The 19,146-nt window shown below is 39.3% G+C and overlaps 1 protein-coding gene across 3 annotated transcripts in view; it reads left to right on the top strand.

The window, feature by feature from the left end:
* Positions 1-19,146, top strand: part of LOC144666800 (WD repeat-containing protein 35-like) — a 30,985-nt gene that overhangs the window by 7,041 nt on the left and 4,798 nt on the right. The window contains exons 9-34 of one of the 3 annotated variants that reach the window (XM_078528202.1): positions 365-465; positions 554-598; positions 1,025-1,150; positions 2,198-2,290; positions 2,488-2,580; positions 3,180-3,240; positions 3,880-4,021; positions 4,867-4,908; positions 5,898-5,967; positions 6,721-6,774; positions 7,304-7,413; positions 7,841-7,889; positions 8,020-8,115; positions 9,906-9,974; positions 10,519-10,599; positions 11,275-11,322; positions 11,425-11,513; positions 12,001-12,118; positions 12,795-12,880; positions 13,281-13,360; positions 14,256-14,455; positions 15,241-15,303; positions 16,120-16,283; positions 16,910-16,958; positions 17,521-17,595; positions 18,123-18,200. In XM_078528202.1, coding sequence (XP_078384328.1) covers positions 365-465; positions 554-598; positions 1,025-1,150; positions 2,198-2,290; positions 2,488-2,580; positions 3,180-3,240; positions 3,880-4,021; positions 4,867-4,908; positions 5,898-5,967; positions 6,721-6,774; positions 7,304-7,413; positions 7,841-7,889; positions 8,020-8,115; positions 9,906-9,974; positions 10,519-10,599; positions 11,275-11,322; positions 11,425-11,513; positions 12,001-12,118; positions 12,795-12,880; positions 13,281-13,360; positions 14,256-14,455; positions 15,241-15,303; positions 16,120-16,283; positions 16,910-16,958; positions 17,521-17,595; positions 18,123-18,200 — 2,282 coding nt within the window. Of the gene's footprint in view, positions 1-364; positions 466-553; positions 599-1,024; positions 1,151-2,197; positions 2,291-2,487; positions 2,581-3,179; positions 3,241-3,879; positions 4,022-4,866; positions 4,909-5,897; positions 5,968-6,720; positions 6,775-7,303; positions 7,414-7,840; positions 7,890-8,019; positions 8,116-9,905; positions 9,975-10,518; positions 10,600-11,274; positions 11,323-11,424; positions 11,514-12,000; positions 12,119-12,794; positions 12,881-13,280; positions 13,361-14,255; positions 14,456-15,240; positions 15,304-16,119; positions 16,288-16,909; positions 16,959-17,520; positions 17,596-18,122; positions 18,201-19,146 lie in introns of all 3 variants that reach the window. The other 2 variants (XM_078528203.1, XM_078528204.1) reach the window with 2 other exon arrangements.

Raw genomic sequence — 19,146 nt, 5'->3', positions numbered from 1 at the left:
AAGTGGAAAAACTGTCGTGAGTTATACCAACAGAATTTAGTAAAATTATGGCACTTGTCAGTTGGCTATATAATGTTGTATCAAATCGACTGTATCGAATCGTGGTGCTTGTATCGTTTTACATTGTATGTATCGTATTGTGAGAAAATGTATCATTGCAGCCCTAAAAAAATTTCCCAAAGACCAGTTTTTGAAATGGTACACCCTGCTCTTGTGAAGCTTTGTTTAGCACAGTGCTCTTCTTGTTTTAGGTTGCAGTTTCTTCTTTGTGTAGTTTGTTCATGCAGGGGGGTTTTGAAAGATGGATTTGTGAAGCAGCAATACAGTGCAGCTATAAAACAGTAATTACTTCTTTTTTCTGTAGATCCTGTTTTAATTGACACCTCGATGGCTGTGATGAACATTCAGTGGAATAACTGTGGATCAGTGTTGGCTGTTGCCGGTGTACAAAGAGCTGCTGGCCAGGTAGCTCTCTCTCTTAATGACACATGCTAAGCCACATCATCTTTCAGAAACATTAATTTTGCTTGATTGTTTGACAATATTTTTTCAGGACAAGGACGTAAATGTTGTACAGTTTTATACCCCATTTGGTGAGGTAGGCAATGAAATTATTTGTAATCCAAAATAATTATTTTAATACCCTAGATAGTTATAATTACAGACAGGAGTTGAAGTCACACAAATAAGAATTACAGTACGGAAAATAACTCCTGCTATTACAGACTGTCTCCATTACAGACACCAAAATTGGTCTCGAAGGTGTCTGTTCAAGTGGGAGTTGCTTTTTCATCTATCATTTGCTGGCCTTGGAGTGATTTTTCAGTGCTGTTTATTAATAAATGTTTTATTAAATAGTTAATCACAATACATAAAATTATATCGTTGTTTCAAATCCCTCCCCCCCCTTTTAAATATAATTATCACCTAGAATTTGTCCACACATTTTGCAGTTGCCATATAAGATCAGAAGAGTATGTGAGCCTTTTGCCAAACATTTCCTCTATTTGTTTCCTATATGTAGCATCTGCGAACTCTCAAAGTCCCTGGTAAGCAGATAATGCAAGCCTGCTTTGAAGGTGGAGGACTACGCATTGCCTTGGCTGTTGATTCTTTTATCTATTTTGCCAACATTAGGCCTAACTATAAGGTTGGTGGAGTGACTTCTCTCACTGAGACATGAAGGTTGAATATTGCATACACGGTGGTAAAGGGTGGTTTAGATCACATGCTGTGGAAAATAAAATAAAAAATAATGGTTGTTTTAAAATAGGCATTTCACATTTAGGGTCTTTTTGACCTGTTACCACGCACCTCTTAGCGGCCATGACTTCTCTCACTGAGACATGTAGATTCAATATTGCATAGACGGTGGTAAAACAGGGTTTAGATCACATGCCACGGAAAATAAAATGGTTGATTCACAAAAAATAAAATAGGCATTTCACAGTTAGGGTATTTTTGACCTGTAAACATGCACCTCTTCGGAACCTGTAATTTCATTGGCTCCCTTATGTCACACACCTCTCTTTATTCGTGGGAGGCGCGGTGGCCTAATGGTTAGCGCGTCGGACTCCGGAGCGAGCGTTCCGGGTTCGAGCCCTGGCCGGGGTCACAGTGTTGTGTTCTTGGGCAAGACACTTTACTCTCATAGTGCCTCTCTCCACCCAGGTGTATAAATGGGTACCGGCGAAATAATGCTGGGGGGTTCCCTGCGATGGACTAGCATCCCATCCAGGGGGGAGTAGAAATACTCGTAGCTGCTTAATGCTAAGGAAACCGGGATAAGCTCCGGCAGTATGCGCCACTTTGGCTCGAAGCTGACCTTTTTTTTTTCTATTGTATTAAGGGCTAGGGTCATTGTTCTTTTGTTTGTCTATTGTTTTCTTAGCCAATCCTGTTAAGCCTTCCGAGAGCTTTGTGGTGCCCCCTTTTGACGGGGTGGGATTAAGTTAATCCCACCCCCAACCCCTCAACCTGGTGGGCCAGAGGATGTCTTTTGCCTAGTCTCCTCCCCACCACCACCACCCCTTCAGACCTGCCTGGCTTGGTTTAACCCACCTGCAGTTTAAGCCCCTGGCACCATGCATGTAGCTCTTGAGATCTTGAAGATACACATCAGCAACATAACAGCTCGCAGCAGTATGGTTATTATTATACTGACCATGTTGTTGCTAATGTGAAATATTTTTTTCAGTGGGGTTATTTCTCAAACACAGTGGTATATGCATTCAACAAGCCTGATCGACAGGAGCATTGTGTGATATTCTGGGACACAAAAAATGGAGAGGTGTGTCAAGTTTGCTGCCTCTCATATCAAGTCGTTTTTAATTAAGTACATGTAGTTCTTGTGTTGTTGTCAAATAGTTTTGTTTTTATTAGTTTTTAATAGTATTTTGTATATATAATGCAGTTTGCATTTAACTGGTACAATGTCTTTTAGAAATTGGAATATTAGAAATCCTAATCTCCTTTTTTCCTCACCAGAAATATGTGAAGTATGTGCGCAACTTGTTATCAATCACAGCATGTGGGGATCACTGTGTGTTAGCTACCAGGGCTGATGATAGCAGTGGGCAGGTAACTGATCAAAATACCATTTCTGCTTTTTAATTGATTTACATTTCTTTTCAAATAAGTTCTGTGGATTTCGCTATGCATCAAGACTTTTTCCTCTACTGGATTGCGTTACTATTATCATCTGTCTTGTTGGCAATATTGATTGAGCCAAAAAGGAAAAAAAACGTTAGGTGTTAATCAACCTTACCGTTAACCCTAAACAAGTCTTTGATAGCTAAAAGTATTGGCGTTTTGTCCTGCACATCCTAAGTGGCACTAAAATCCGTTACAGTGGAACCCCGATATAACAATCTTCGATATAACGATATTCCCGATATAACGATGAATGTGTTATGTCGCGGCAAAAGTAAAATGTATGGGACGGAACCCCGATATAACGATTCCTCGATATAACGATATAATTTTACTGCCCCCTTGGCATATCGTTATATCGGGGTTCCACTGTATTTATACACTAAGGAAGACGATTGTTGTGAACATCTCTGTCTCTTTCATATAGGAGTCCCCTGTTCCTGGGAGGGAGGGGGCTACAATGTTTACATGAAAACTATGGATTTGTATGACTGGTTTGTTTTTTTTTTTTACCCTTTATTTTCCAGCATGTCCTTGTGCTTTGTAATGCCATTGGTACTCCATTAGACTCCAAGTACATTGAAATAGGTGAGTGGCAGTAACCACTGTTTGCATTGATACGCGACTTCAGAAACGAAAAAACACCCGCGGAAACGTTTCCAAGGTTTTCGTCAATCAAAGTTTGAAATGACGTTTCGCACGAGCGATCATGAAGTTTAACCAACGTTTAATAAATTTTATGCCGATATAAGACTACTGACAGAAAGTTGGTCAAATTCAACTTTATTACACAGCAAAGACATTTTAAGATTTTTTTTCGAGACTTTACCTTCAATTTCAAAGGGTGAGTCAAAAGACGAGAACATGTACAACATTAAGTAATACACTCCAAAATATCAAAAAAGCGATTTATTATCCAATGTTTTCCTTTCCCAAAATGATGACTTCTCAACTTTTTGAATCTTTTGCACGGTCAAGAGAAGTAATATGAGACTACAAGAAACCTATTAAACCGGTCGTACATGTATAGAGCAAAATACCGTGGGATACTTAAACTCGTTGGAAAGTAATGCTAACTCCATAGTTTTCATTCCAATGGTTACACACTAGGATTTCAAAAACCAATCTAGAAGGTAACCACATAGTCTTTTATTAAGACTAATTCCAGTAACATTACCTAAGTCAAAAATTGACGCTTACGTGTACTTGAAACTTTGATCATTGCAGAGCCACTCTTTGTGGCCATGACTCGAAGCCATGTAATAGCTTCATCCAAGGAAGCCTTTTATTCCTGGCAGTATCGCAGTCCAAAGAAACTCACAGCTCTGGAGCTGCAGACACACTCCAAAAGAAAAGATGTCAGAGAAAGGTTGGTTTCACATGGCGACTCTGAAATTTTCTTGCCATTTATTGCAGAATGAGAACTTATTTTTTCTGGTGTTTCTGGTGATACATCAACTAGCGCGGCCGTAGTTCCCTTTACCAGAATTTCTACTAAACCACCAACCTTTAAAAGGTTAAAGTATGATTAAAGCCTTTGGGTAGCGCTTAGCTCAGTTTACCCTTAAGGGACTAGAAGAAGCAAAACTTCCCTAGATGGGATGTGAGACCATCGCAGGTTATTACCTCCCCCCCCCCCCCCCCCCCTTTCCCCCCCCTCCCCCCCCAAAAACCCCCAAACAAATACGACCCCCGATGGCATTTTTGGGAAGTTTTCTAGCTAGCCATTAGGCCACTGCTGCTCTGATGATACAAACTTACTTTCAAAATCATTTACGTACTTATTAAAAGTTTTCTAAGGTCTAAAAACACCAAACAAGTAATAATAAACCAAATAAAATAAGCAAGGTGGCCTGAGGAAGATTAAAACAGACATGATTCACTTACATGCATGTACCTTCTCTGTTTTTCATTGATTTCTAGAAATAACCTGTTACATCTGTATCCATATTAACCAAATAAATAAAAAACGTAGAAAAAGTTGGTTTATTGAAGCTCATTAAGAAAACTGCGGAAACATACTTAAATATTAAATTACTCTACTAACTTTTAAAATTTTGTCTGTATGAAAATTAAAACGAAAAACAAGCATGAAATAAACTAGTTCACACAAGATGTTATACAGGAAACGTTACAAATATTGCAAAGAAATTAAACATGCCTTTATTTGTTAACTCTGATCAAGAAATTCTTTTAAATTTCTAAACATTGAAGTGATGGTGGATCTGCTTACTACCCAGAGTACTCCAATCTGCGGTAAGATATCAAAGTATTTTACCTATAAATAAATTGATAACATTTACAGCCAAAATATCAATAAATAATAAAGTTAACAGAGTTTCACAAATGTTGTACATTGTCTTCTAACCAAGAAATCTTTAGCGGCGGTTTCTGAGAGTTTAAATAGTGATAACGTTCCTGTACATGTAACTTATTTCAGTTTATTATATGGCTACAATAGTACGCGCGCTTTGATTGGCTGCTGAGCGGGCATTATTTTCTTGTAATGACCGGGCATTATGAAAAATTTTCTCGGCTCGGCGGTTTTTACATGTTTTTTTTGAGTTGTGAGTAAAAGCTGCTAGCGGAATTGCGAGAACGACAATAAATACCGACAAAATGTAACTATCTTTTCAACAACTGAAAGAAAAATATTAGCATACCGATACTTCTTAAGTATAAGCGACGAAGAGAGCCACAGAGAGCGAGAGCGAGTTTCACCTCGGTGTTTTTTTTAGATATTTCAGTTTAGAATAGCGCTAAAAGGCCATATAATAAATAACTTATTAACCTCGTCCGTTCGGTCATTACAGGGGAATCTCAGACCTCGGCCTTGAGATTCCCCTGTAATGACCTCACTCTCGGTTAATAAGTAGTATTTAATTTTCATTAATTGTCAGTTTCATTCCTTTGATAAATATACATACATGTAATGGATTGATCAACCATTATAACTGCATCAAATTCCATTGATAAATAAATAATCTTTTGATGGTTGATCAAGGAATTGATATCGGGTCTATCGAGAACAATACTCGGTAAATGTAATACAAAAATATATTCTGACAAATTTAGCAATAACATTATAACCTCGTTACATTGCGGCATGACTTGCAAACATACGCAAATCTTAAAATCTCCAGTATGTAAAGTAAAACCAAGGCTAAGTGTGCGAAAGACAGCCAATCGATAGCCTTGGTTTTATACTGAGCCCTTAAAAAATCAAAGGCTTCTTCTTTTAACAGAATGTTTCATATTGATGATGTGCCGTCAGGAGCTGGAGAGGGCATCAAGGACATCAACAAGGCTCTAGCGGTATGTACAGTGCATTTATCTTATCCATGGTCAAACGTCAAACCGCATGAGTCGAACCTGTTGCAAATAAACAAAAACAATAGCTTTTGCTCATTTGCGTTGGGATCGACTCGTTTGATACGGACCTTATTAAACAGGCAAAACCGGAGAATACCGGACCAACAGCTGCCAACATTCCGGATCGAGCGTCGTGGATGAGGGTTCAAATAGAATAGACCGAGGGCACATGGTCCTGAGCAAGTTCAGCCGATTCAAACGAATACTAGCCTGTCTTTTCCAAGACGCATCTGTTGGATAGGCACCCCTTTTTAGTGCAGAATGCACTATTGTGATGGTTTGGTGGGTTGTCGTCTGCTAAACCACTAAACCGCTAACGCCCCTTTTTTACAGTAAAGCGTGAAGTGGTACACACCTGAAATGTGCTTCTCACGGCATTCCTTGTGCTTGAAACGCTATAAAAAGAAGGGGAGAAATGCTACATCACCTCCTTTACTTAACAAGGATAGAAATTTGTCTTCAGATGGAAGAAAACTCCAGAATTTTATTTAAGAGTAACACGTAAAGATGTTAGAAGCATTACATCCACCCAAAGGAGCGCACATGCATGGCTAGTTTTTTCCTCTATTCATTATGTTAAGGCATAATAGTCATGTTTATAAATATTTTGAAATCCTTTGCAAATACGAAACGTTCGTGTATGTTCTTTACCTTGTACTTATTGTTATGTTTTGACTCGTTTATATTATTTTACAGCCGACTCATGATCCAGTGTGTTGTATTTGTGCTTCGGATAAAATGCTGATCTTGGTAAGTGTTGAATGAGATAATTTTGTTTTGCTTACTTTTTCTCGCTGTACATGCAGTTTTCATCTTCTTAGTTTCAGTTTCTGTAAGGTGTCTTACAATGATTATGAGAAATGGAAGTGACTGACTGACTGATCGTGACTGTCTGTCTGTACATTTGTCTGTCTGTCTGACTTACTGACTGTCTGCCTGCCTGCCTGCCCGCCCGCCCGAGGGCGACTCTAGCTTCTTGAGTGCTTAGCAAACCTCCCAAGAGCATCTGTAACTCAATAGTGCACGCTGTGACGTTTTACCATTTGTTTTATAGCACAACTTTTAGGCGCTTTAACTGTATGTGTGTATGTCTCTCAGACTGACTGACTGACTGACTGACTAACTCACGGAAATGGAAACTAAAAAACTGATTGTTTAACTGTGAATCGGACAGACAGACAGACGCACTGAGAAACAGGGTAGACATAGAAAATAAACCATGTGAGGGTAAATACTGCATCACTCACGTGATTTTTTTGTTGTTTGTTTTATTTTTCAGGGCCGTGAATCAGGAACCATTCACCGCTACTCGTTACCCAAGCTTGCCTTGGAGATGAAGAATGTACTCAACTGCCGTCCACACCAGCTGTCACTCAACTGCATCTCATCGTAAGAACTCACTGGCCATATTCTATTCCCACGAAATCACTTACCCTGTAGTTTGACAAACTGTTTAACGGTACCGTGACAAGCTGCCGTGACAGATATTCGTGTCATGACAGGTTGCCGTGACAAGCTGTCGTAATATGTAGCTGTGACAAGCTGCCGTGACAGGTAGCCGTGATATGCTATCGTGACAGGTTGGCGCCACAAGCAGTTTTCATGACAAGTTGCCGTGACAGACTGTCACAATAGGTTGCTGTAACAAGCTGTCGTTAGAAGGTGTTTTGACATCTGATCTGTCCGTCGTTTCAGGCGATAAGCTGCACAAAAAATAAGCCCGCCAAAAAGCATTTTGCCCCTGGCGTATTTTTGTCGCAATTTTACGGTATTGAATGAATTATAAGAAAACATATGATGTTTTTCTTTTCTTTAGGCGGTTGGCTATCATCGACATTTCTGGAGTTTTATCATTCTTTGATTTAGTAAGTTATTTGAAGAAATTTTATCATTCTTCGATTTAGTAAGTTATTTGAAGAAATTTTTCTTGGGAAATAACTTGTTACGGTTGACTTTTTTTCTTAATGACCTGACTTGGGTTCCTTATTTCTACAGGACGTTAGAAAAACCGATCCTTCAAGGAATGAGACAGTGGTCGGAGAACATCTAAAGTTCGAGAGAAAAGATGTTTGGGACATGAAGTGGGCAGATGTGAGTATTATATACTACTTATTAACCGAGAGTGAGGTCATTACAGGGGAATCTCAGACCGAGGCCTTGAAATGACCGAACGGACGAGGTTAATAAGTTATTTATTATATGGCCTTTAAGCATTATTCAAAAAAAGAGTATAATCAAGGGAAAAAACACTGGAGGTAAAACTCGCTCTCTGTGGCTCTCTTCGTCGCTCATACTAAAGAAGTATCGGTATGCTTATATTTTTCTTTCAGTTATTGAAAAGATAGTTATATTTTGTCGGCTTTTTTTGCTGTTTTTGCCCCCTCGCTAGTAGCTTTTACTCAGAACTCAAAAAACCGTCGAGCCGAGAAAAATTTTCATAATGCCCGGTCATTACAAGAAAATAATGCCCGCTCAGCAGCCAATCAGAGCGCGCGTACTATTGTAGCCATATAATAAGACCCCTAAAAAAATGATGTCATCTTGGTTTCTATTTTGTGTACATCCGTGCTTCTCCATTTTCGACTTTTGTAGAGCACGAGGCAGATTAACATGGTAATTAAATACAGTAAAATCACTTGTTGGGTAGCCTGCGTGTTGGTGTTAACTTTTTTCTTTGCTTTACATGAAAGGAGACAGTAGACATTGGTTTTTCTTTTGCTTTTAAGCTCCCGTTAGCGAGCATTGAAATACTCTGCTGCGTGTTGTATACACTTCTTGTCCTTGATCATATTAACCGTAATAATTAAGGCAATGTCTAAAAATGGTCGTGAAAAAACTCGGTGTGTCTTGGATCATTAAAAGTTCAAGATGCCTTACTGCTGGAGAAAGAGTGTTACCCTGAAACTAAGGTAGAAAGATCAATGCTAAAAACTCTGGTGAGCGACAAAGCGGGCACACCCTCGGGACCAACTCCATCTGTCCGCCTTAAAGTTGCAGACAAACAAGTGAATTCAACATAATATTAATTTAATTTACCTTATTCTTACTAATTTTCGCGCGTATTTATTTTCGCGAAAATTCGGGAGCTGAATTTCGCGAGTATTAATTTTCGCGATTGCAAGCAAAATTAGAGCAAAAGTGTATTAAATTTCGCGATTTTGTTAGTGTTTTCTGGATCAGTCGTCAAAGACGAAGGAACTACTGGAAATACACAAAGGTCGAACTCAATGTTATTACAAGGAGTCTGCAAACGGAAACCTATATGACTGTGCTTTAAGCTATCTTGGCCGATTTACAAGCTGAAGAAAACAGTAATCAGTCTAATCAGAGGAAGGGTGGTAGTCGAATTCAAGACGGAACGATATTTTCAAGGATAGTTAGTTGCAGTTCCTAAAATTATCGTTTTGATATAAAATATGGTATTAATTTTCGCGTGTTTAAATTTCGCGCAACCTTTTATTCGCATGTATTTAATTTCGCGATTATTTTGAAAACGCGAAAATCGCGAAAATTAGTACTCGCGAAAATTAGTAAGAATAAGGTATTTATTATTAATTATTAATAATAACATGTAAGTCTTGGCCGCCTCAGCTAGGGAGGTGCTAGTCTTAAAGCGCTTCCCATTAGCTAGAACTGGCCGGCCGGTCGGGTGATTTTGAACGTGAAATCGGCCTTTTCATCCACGAGATTTTTCCACAAATCCACCACAGCAGTGTATAATATTTGTGCATTGACTGATTCAACAGGACAAATCTTACCAACAACGGAATTCTGTTCTCAAATATACCGGTCTGGCAAGGTAGTTCTTACTACAGGTGAGCGCCCTTAGAGCCGTTTGTCCGTTTAGAGAGGGTTGATTGTATTGTTTGTTTACCATGCAGGATAATGCAGAGCTGTTTGCAATGATGGAAAAGACGAGAATGTACATCTTCCGTAACCTGGACCCTGAGGTACGGTACATTGATGAAACATAATAAGTTCCAGGACCCAGTTGTTCAAAGGGTGGAAACCGTATCCACCGGATAAATCGCTATCCAGTGGATTACTGTTATACAAAAGCTTCTCTGCTCTCCACCGGATAGAGCAGTTTTTTGAGTGTCGTAAAACAAAAAGTAAAGTAATTAGCTGTAATCACTCTAGCCAATCACAAAGAACACAGACAATCCAGTGAACCAATCAATACTCGAAGCAAATACATGTAGCTGGAACGAAGCGCGGGAAAACGTGCGCGAGCGAGTCACGATTGGTTTTGGTTTTAGTTCTGATTGGCTGAGAAAGTGGCGCAAGATTTTTAAACCAATCAATAAGCGTAGTAATGCAAAACCAAAGCAAATGCAATTCACTTTCGACACTCAAGTGACGTTATCCGGTGGATAGCATTATCCACCCTTTGAATAACTGGAGAGTGGGTAATAATATACGTTTTTTTCGAAACCTGATGTTTCACTGTTGTCTGTAACTTTTGTTTAAATTTTCATTGTGTTATTGCTGTAGGAACCCATTTTGAGCTCTGGATACATCTGTCAATTCAATGACTTGGAAGTGAAGGCTGTGCTTCTTGATGAGATCATGAAGGTAATTTGAAAACTAAAAATCTGATTCGGGAAGAATCTGATTGGTTTATCTAGACTATCTACGCCGAAGAGCGGTTTTTGATTGACTGTCGAAAAACCACTCTGGCCAATCACAAAAGACACTGACAATCCAGTGATCCAATAAAAACTCGAAGTGAATACATGCAGCCGGCAGGAAGCGCGGGAAAACGTGCGCAAACCAATCACTTATGTAAGCGTTGTAATGCAAAACCAAAGCAAATGCAAATTACTTTCAACAGTCAAAGCTGCTCTATTTTTAGTGTACCTTCTTGTTTCTTATTTCCACGGGAACTTGATTTCGCGAAAATGGAACGGGCAAATTTCGCGGGACTTTACTTTCGCAATTTGGCCAGAAAACACGTTTAAAAATAAAAATACAATGAAAATCGTTGAAAATAATTTTCGCGGGTCTTTAATTTCGCGACTTTTTGAGAATCGCGAAAATAAACAAGGCAATACAAAGAAGTGACTAAGGGCCATATCTGTAACATTGAACAATTTTCATTAACGCCAAACTGTTTTGCTGATAGACGACTAGATTCTCAGAACTAACATTAAGAGATGTGTATGGAATTAAAAACAGAGAATTTATATCTGGATATTAGGTGTGACGAGGTGAAAAGATGCAATTAAGACTGTTTCTCTTTCAAAACAGGATCCTGACCATCCAAACAAAGAAAACTTGATCGACTTGGAGGTTAAGGTGAGATAATGAACCTTCCATTTCCCTCACTAGTGATAATCAGTACGTTTTCCGGTTTAAATTTTTCTCTGACAACTACCTGAGCCTGGCTTTTTTTTTCAGTCTCTGCGAGATGCTGGTGACTTGTTGGAAAAAGTTGGCATTCCTGATGCATACCAGTTTATCGAAGATAATCCTCACCCTAGATTATGGTATGACTTTTAAATCATTTAAAAATAGAAATGACAAAAGCTTTTCAGTAGAGTTCACTCTTTACGTACTTTAAGGTATTCTTATCCATTTTCCAAACTCTGCAAAATCCATGATAAAAAGACGAAATTGCCACTCAAGAATCAACTTAGTTAGGCCTCGCAGACATGCTTTATTTTCAGTAGTCAAATGCTAACACCAACAGAAAGTTTTCTAAAAGACATCAGAAATTAACCAAAAACAATAATATTGCACCCTTTAACGTCATCTAATCGAATAATTTTTAAGACGTGGAAATCTTTAAAATATGCAGCTTTAAGTTTTGTAGGCGATGAGAAGCTGGCAGAAATTCGCCTGCCTTTTTGATACGTACAGTTTAAAGGGTAGATTACTTAATTATGGGTGTACACGTTCTTTGGGGGAAATATATTTGCTTTGTAATATTCTATTTTCGGTTCGCTTATGTCATTATTACCTCTGTTATTGCAGGCGTCTGTTGGCCGAGTCATCCCTTGAGAGACTGGAACTAGAAGTAGCAGAGAAGGCGTTTGTTCGTTGTCAGGATTACCAGGGAATCAAGTTTGTCAAGAGACTCGCTAAGTTGGACGTGAGTAATGTTTGGATTCAAAGCTTCTTAGCCTGACTAAACAGTCGTTTCTGATCTCTTCGTGCACTCGTGACACGTATGGGATATTTGACTCCAAAAATTCCATTTTGATGACGTCGTTTTGCTGAGTTCGGGGGAACAAGTGCCAGTTGATGGTGACATCACTTCTCCGGGAAGTGACTTAGCCCGCGGTTTTCGTCCCAGAAGTTGTTAAGCAACATGACGTCTTTGTACGCGCGATTGCTTTCCTCCAGTTTTTGACTGGACGAAATAATTCGGAAATTCTTCGAGTGCTTCAACGAGGATTTGCCAAAACTGGCACTTATTCCCCAGACTGATTGATGACTAATCTAGGCTGAATTTAAAGCGTTTCCCTCTGAGGGTGAGCGAAGCACGTGAAAAGAGACATCGCTTTACTAATGCAAAAGCCATTGGTTTGCAATTTCAAATGTCCCAGGTAGCTTCCTCGATATTATTTATTGATAAACTGCCTAATCAATGAAATGAGTGAAATATTTAGAATGAAAGAGCCAATATGACCTACTCGTTTTGCGGAAACCTACTTTTTTGTTGTCCATGTCATTTTAGACAAGGGGTGGATTCTTAACACTACTATAAGCGTGAAAATAAACTGCAATATTACATCCTGTAATTAAAATGTTCGCATTCATTGCAGAATGAGACTAAGAAGAAAGCCGAAGTTGCTGCTTATTTCAAGCGCTTTGAGGAGGCAGAAAGACTCTACTTGGAAATGGACAGAAGGTGTGGGTCACTGGACTTACTCCCAGTATTGATTAAAAGCTGGCTTCACCTTACCTGTTTATAACAAATTTAAGTAGCGAAGTAATGAGAATCAAGGGCTTGGTCATTTCTGATCAACACACAACTTCTTCCAAAACATTTCATACATTTTTTTAATTTCTTCTCAAGGAATAAGTTAAATTTGCAACAGTAAGTACTTCTAGAGGTGATCAGCCACTTAATAAACGTGACTTGACTTAATAAAAGCTTTATAAGAAGTACTTGAAATGTAATCTCTAATGAGGATCAAAAGATTCAAAAAACCTATTAGTGGTTACATCGGTGGATTGTTTTTAAAAAGGGAAATATTTGTCAACATCGTAGAAATATATTTCGGTTTTTGTGAACTTAAATGTTTCAGAGATCTTGCTGTTGATTTGAGACTGAAACTTGGGGACTGGTTCAGAGTGGTTCAACTCCTCAAGACCGGAGGGGGAGGGGGTGAGTATGTCGGAGGTTATTACAAATTACCTTTTCTGGCGGCCTAAAAAAATCAGCCGTTACAGTAGGTTTTAAGGGCAAAGCTATGCAAGTGTTGCTTGTTTCACGGGCGCATCAACCCGAGCCGGTTTCCTTCCATTAACTGTGATCTTTCTGGCAGCCGAGTCGCTTCGCCTTAGGATAAACACGCAGACTTTCTCTGTAGTAACTTTGTTAACCTGTGCCAGATGCGCAGATTGTAACGAAAGAGAAAAATAAACTCGCTAAGAAGAAAATAAGTGTAGAAAATGTCTGCTCTCCATTTTTTGTTCTCAATTTGTTTAGCTTCCCACGCACCCTTTTATTCTGAGTTGAAGCCTCTAAGCAGCGTTTAAATTCGTCAACAACGATAGTATGCTAAGGATGAGAACGTCTGAAGTATTACAACCACTTTAAAGGGACTGTGTCACGGATTTTAAACAAATTTAGGCATGGGAAAAGGCCATTAAACTCGGTGAAATATAAAAAATAAGTGCATGAAACAGTAAAAGAACATTTCAATAACACAGCAAATACAAAAGAAGGTACGGATGGTCAAAAGTGAAGAAAATTGAAACGGATTGCGATATGGGTTTTTGAAATACTGTTAGGCTGATCAGTTTTCAAAGTTAATCTCGTTTGCTTGTAACTTTAAATTATGATGCCCGGGTAACATTTGATTGTAAATTGAAGCTATGGTTTTGTCATTTAGATCCATAGAAGTAATTTCTTTACAAACATTTAGTTTAATAGCGAGTATTTGACAAGACTTAAATAAAATAAACTTAACTCAGCCGTGACAAAGTCCCTTTAAGTAGTGGCCAAAAAAAGCAACCATGACGTAATGTGACGTAGCCCGTTTAATTTGATGTTTCAGGTGATGACCAACTTTTGGAGCAGGCCTGGAACGCTATTGGTGATTACTACGCTGACCGGCAGAAGTGGCAGAACGCGGTCACATATTACGTCCAGGGAAGGAACCAGGCTCGACTGGCCGAGTGTTATTATATGCTGGAAGATTATAATGGGCTGGAGAAAATGGTCAACACTCTGCCAGAAAATCACGTTCTGTTGTCGGTCAGTACATGTACATGTCCATATGTCATATCTAAGGTTACGTTTGCTACGAAATTGGTTTTAAAAGTGGTAAGTCAGTCGGGGGAACAAGTGCTAGTTGATGGCGACATCACTTCTCCGAGAAATGACTGAGCCCCCAGTGTTCGTCCCAAAGGTTGCTAAGCAACATGACGTATTTATACGCGCGACGGCTTTCGTAGTACTCGTGAGCACTCGCTCTAGTTTTGATTGGATAACATAATTCGAAAATTCTTCGAGCGCTTCAACGAAGATTTGCCAAAATTGGAACTTATTTCCCCGACTGAAGTGTGGTATATCATGCCTATGATTTGTACAGTGTCGTGTCTGTGCAGTGGAAATTTAGTGGTAAGTATCCGTATTGCCGTTAGTAACTGTTTTTGTATCGACCATGGAACAAAGAAAAAGGTCAAAGTCCCCGACGGGGAAGTGAACCGGTTATCTTCCGAGCACCATATGACGGTTTTGAGGACACTTTACGACTGATGAAGGGCTTATTCCCAAAACGTCCAGAAAAAAATGTATAATTTCTAAGCACTTTTGAAGAAATTACTTTTTTATATTACTACAGGAGCCTTGTGGCGAGCCGGGTCATTTCAGGAGCTCATATGATTTGCATTTGCAAGGAAGGTCACGAACTCAACTTTTGTCGGGGACTCGCGTTTCTTTTTGTCACATGTTCGTGACGAACTAAATGCAGTTACTACAGTATGACCGAGATAAAAATTGAAAAACTTTGTATTTATCAACAGTTCGTTGTTTTGTAGGAAATTGCTAGTATGTTTGCTACAGTTGGTATGTGTGAACAGGCCGTGACAGCTTTCACCAAGGTATGCACGGTCCTTTCAATAAATTCTTTTACTTGGTTGCCGTAATGCGTTCGTACGTTTTTTCGGCAATTGTTAGATCAGTGTAGATCAGGCTTAGCAGTCTTGATGACGGCGCACAAAAATCAGCAATTAACGTTAAAAAAAATATTGCTCTTCTCAATTTAAGTTGTTGGAGCGGTTTTCAAAGGGCTATAGAAAGAAATTCGACATCGCTTTGGTTTTGCTTTACTGAGCCCCTCACTGAGCTCTATGAAAAGTTTAAAATACTTGCCCCACCTCTTTGAAGGAATTTTCACTTGAGTGTCAAAAGTAATTCGCGTTTACTTTGATTTTACATTTCTACGCTTGGTGACTGGGTACAATAAAAAATGAAAATCAATCATTCAATCAGAAGTAAAAACAAAACCAATCATGACTGTCACTCACACACGTTTTCCCGCGCTTCACGCCTGCTACACATGTTCCCTTCGAGTTTTGATTGGTTCACTGGATTGTCTGTGTTTTTTTTGTGATTGGCTAGAGTGATTACTGCTTGGTCATGTGCGTTTTCTCGTGCTTTGCACCGATTTCGTGTATTGTTTGGTCTGCGCATTGGCGCTTTGTTGCTGCTTACATTGGCTCTTGTTATAACTTTGGTTTTGGTTTTACGACACCGTTCAAGTAGTGCAAAATTAAAAAAAAACTTGAGTGGGTAAATTTATACCTATCTTCAGTATTTTTGTTTTGTAAATTTTGTGCTTTTAGAGTAGGAAGTCGAAGAGTTACAGCTTGTTCAATGTAGTCTCACTGTTATTTTGCTATAAACTGTACCTTTAGACAGGGAAGGTAAAGGAAGCTATTGACTGCTGTGTTCATCTTAATCAATGGGATCAAGCCATTGAACTGGCCAAGCAGCATAACATCAAAGAGATTGACACACTGCTTGCCAAATACGCTTCATATCTGCTGGAAAAGAACAAGACACTCGACGCCATTGAACTGTATCTTTTTAACCCACTTTCCTTCTCAATCGCCCTCGATTTTGACCATTCTTGGTTCTTTTTCTCTATTATTACCACTTAAGGGGAGGCGCAGTGGCCTAATGGTTAGCGTACTGGACTCCGGATCGAGCGATCAGGGTTCGAGCCCTGGCCGGGGTCATTGTGTTGTGTTCTTGGGCAAAACACTTTACTTTCACAAAGCCTTTCTCCACCCGGGTATATAAATGGGTACTGGCAAATTTAACGCTGGGGAGTGACCCTGCAATGGACTTGTATCCCATCCGGGGGGGAGTAGAAATACTCCTAGAAACTTCATGCTACTGAAATCGGGATAAGCTTGGCCTAACTGAACTCTAGACTCGAAGGCAGACTTTACCATTACCTACCAGTTGCGCGTTATCCCTCTCAATCTTCCTCGAATGGTGACAACGCTTTAAAAGATCAATATTAGTAGTTAGATTTCTAGCGTGTTATTACATGACGTCATAATGGCTATATTACTGTTTCCAGACTGGAATGTCTACCCTCTGGAAAATAAGTTCTTCCCTTAGGTAAAAATGTCCTATTGTTTGGGAACAGCAAAAACTGCTTTCAGTGTTTATATATTAACCCTTGACTATGTTCAGATACCGTAAAGCAAATCATTTTATTGATGCTGCGAAACTCCTTTTCAAAGTAAGTGTATTTTTTTTTCTTTTGTGTAGACGTCTTTCCTGAAGACAAGATTTCCAGTCCTAGATTCTAACTTCCGGTCCTCATGTATGCAGTCATGATGTCTCTATCTACTGTGTGAGCCCCTCCCCCTATTTCAGTGCCGAAAGTATCGCTAGCATAGCATACAATAGATATTCAGTCTCGTGATCTTTGCACAAATCGTTTTATCAGGATTGGTGGTGTAAGACTTTGAACGAAACTCCTTTTCCCCAAAACGCTACTAGGAGAGGTCCTCAATCTGTGAAGATTTATTTGACATTGCCTGTGGCATCGTCGACTTCAGAGCGTGCGTTTTATGCCCTCCGACGACGAAATATTTCCCAAAAACGCACCAAAACGCAAGATTTCCTGAACTGCTTAGTTATGCCCTCCCCCCACGGGAAGGTATGATCTTAGCTTGGAGTACGATGATCCCCCCAACCCCGCCACGTTTCAAAACGCTCCGCCGCCTCTGCGTTAATAATGTAAACAGTGTGATCCATCTTTGTTTCCTGTTATGAAATTTATTTTTCTTTTATTCTAGGTTGCTGGTGAAATGGCAGACGCCAAGACAAATCCGCTTCGTGCCAAGAAAATGTACGTCCTGGCAGCTTTACTGGTAAGTTTGGAAATTTTCATTTTATCCAACAAGCTTTAGTTTCTCACGCAAAAGTTGTTTGGGCTTGTCACGCAGGAGGGGACTAGACCAATCAAAGGCTCACTTGAATTGATAAACTGCAGGAAGAACACTTACTCAAGAGAAGAGACCCTATTCAGGATTTGGCAACTACTGATTACTTGCATGGCTTTGCTAATCATAATACTGAATGGAGCATCTTTAAATTAGTAGAATTCCGAGGTTGTAGCGTTGTAACTTCTAATAAAGAAGTGAAGATATACCGCAGTAAACCTAGGCCGAAACCATGCAAACCACAGAGAGGGGTAGTTAAAGATGAAATATATGAGCTTTCAGTATTCAGGGATGAGGTGGCATTAAGTGGTGATCATTTGAAAGACGTAGTCTTAGTTATTGAACATCTGCCTTAGTTGCTGTGCGATTCAATTCTTGTGCGTTACCATATTGTACGTTAGCGATATTTTGTGTTACCGTTGAAGTGCGTTACCGTTATTGTCCGTTACATGTAGGTGGAAAATTACCATGAGCACATTAAGATGACCAAGATGAAGACAGCTTCTGGGAAAGACAAGAAGAGCACAAGAGAGGTGGGTGATGACATGAGTCAAGAAGAAAGTGCTTGTTAAAAGTTATTATTGACATTCAATAGCGATCCTTTGAGCTTGCTACGAGTACGAAATCGAGTACAGTCAACTCTCTCTAAAACGGACACCTTCAGGACCGGCTTCAACTGTCCGTCTTAGAGAGGTGTCCTTCTTATAGGGAGTTTAGTTACAGTAAAATGACTGAAAAACGGCAGGGATCATCACCAGGTGTCCGTCTTATGGAGGTGTCCGTTCAGAGAGAGTTGACTGTACGAGTACGACTTTGAATTTCAAGACAAATGAATCCCCCGAACTGTAACTCTTTCGTGGTATAAGTTTGGTGTGATAAGTAATTATAAGAGGCACACGAATTTGGTTTGAAAACTTGTACTGGTACTCGTAGTCCAATCTTTGCAAATATGGCTGCCGTTAAATTTCGGCTCCCAGAAGAATCATTTGTCAACAAAATTAAATATTTTCAGGTCAAGGTAAAAAGTGGATTAAGTTTCAAGACATCACTATAGTTTTATCTAATGGAAAGTTACAGGTACATTTATATGGCCAAAAGCGTGAAAACGAGGCTTGGCAGGCCAGGGTGGGTTTTTTTTTCATACAAATATCTTAAATTTGAATGAGTCACAGATATGAAGACTTTTTATTCCATATATTTTTAAGTGTCATAATCAGCGTTTTCAGAAACTTGACCAAACAAGTGAATAGCACATTTGCACGATGTCGTCATTTGACTACAAATACCAGAATTCATTTCGCTTTTCCTTTGTTATTCAAATTTTGAACCCACAGTGGGGTTCGAAAAACAATTGCTCTAATTAGAATGACAAAAAGACAAAGTGGAGGATACTGGGAGTTGTAGTCAAGTGATGCCATCATGCAAATCGCCTATTGAATGTCAACTATTTACAATTAGACGGCGAGCTCGAGGTTTCTA

Source organism: Oculina patagonica, chromosome 9 (genome assembly GCF_052425735.1).
Source record: "Oculina patagonica isolate OP01 chromosome 9, crgOcupat, whole genome shotgun sequence".
NCBI lineage: Eukaryota > Metazoa > Cnidaria > Anthozoa > Scleractinia > Oculinidae > Oculina > Oculina patagonica.
Note: the sequence above shows the minus strand (reverse complement) of the source record. Positions and strands in the feature narration are given on the sequence as shown.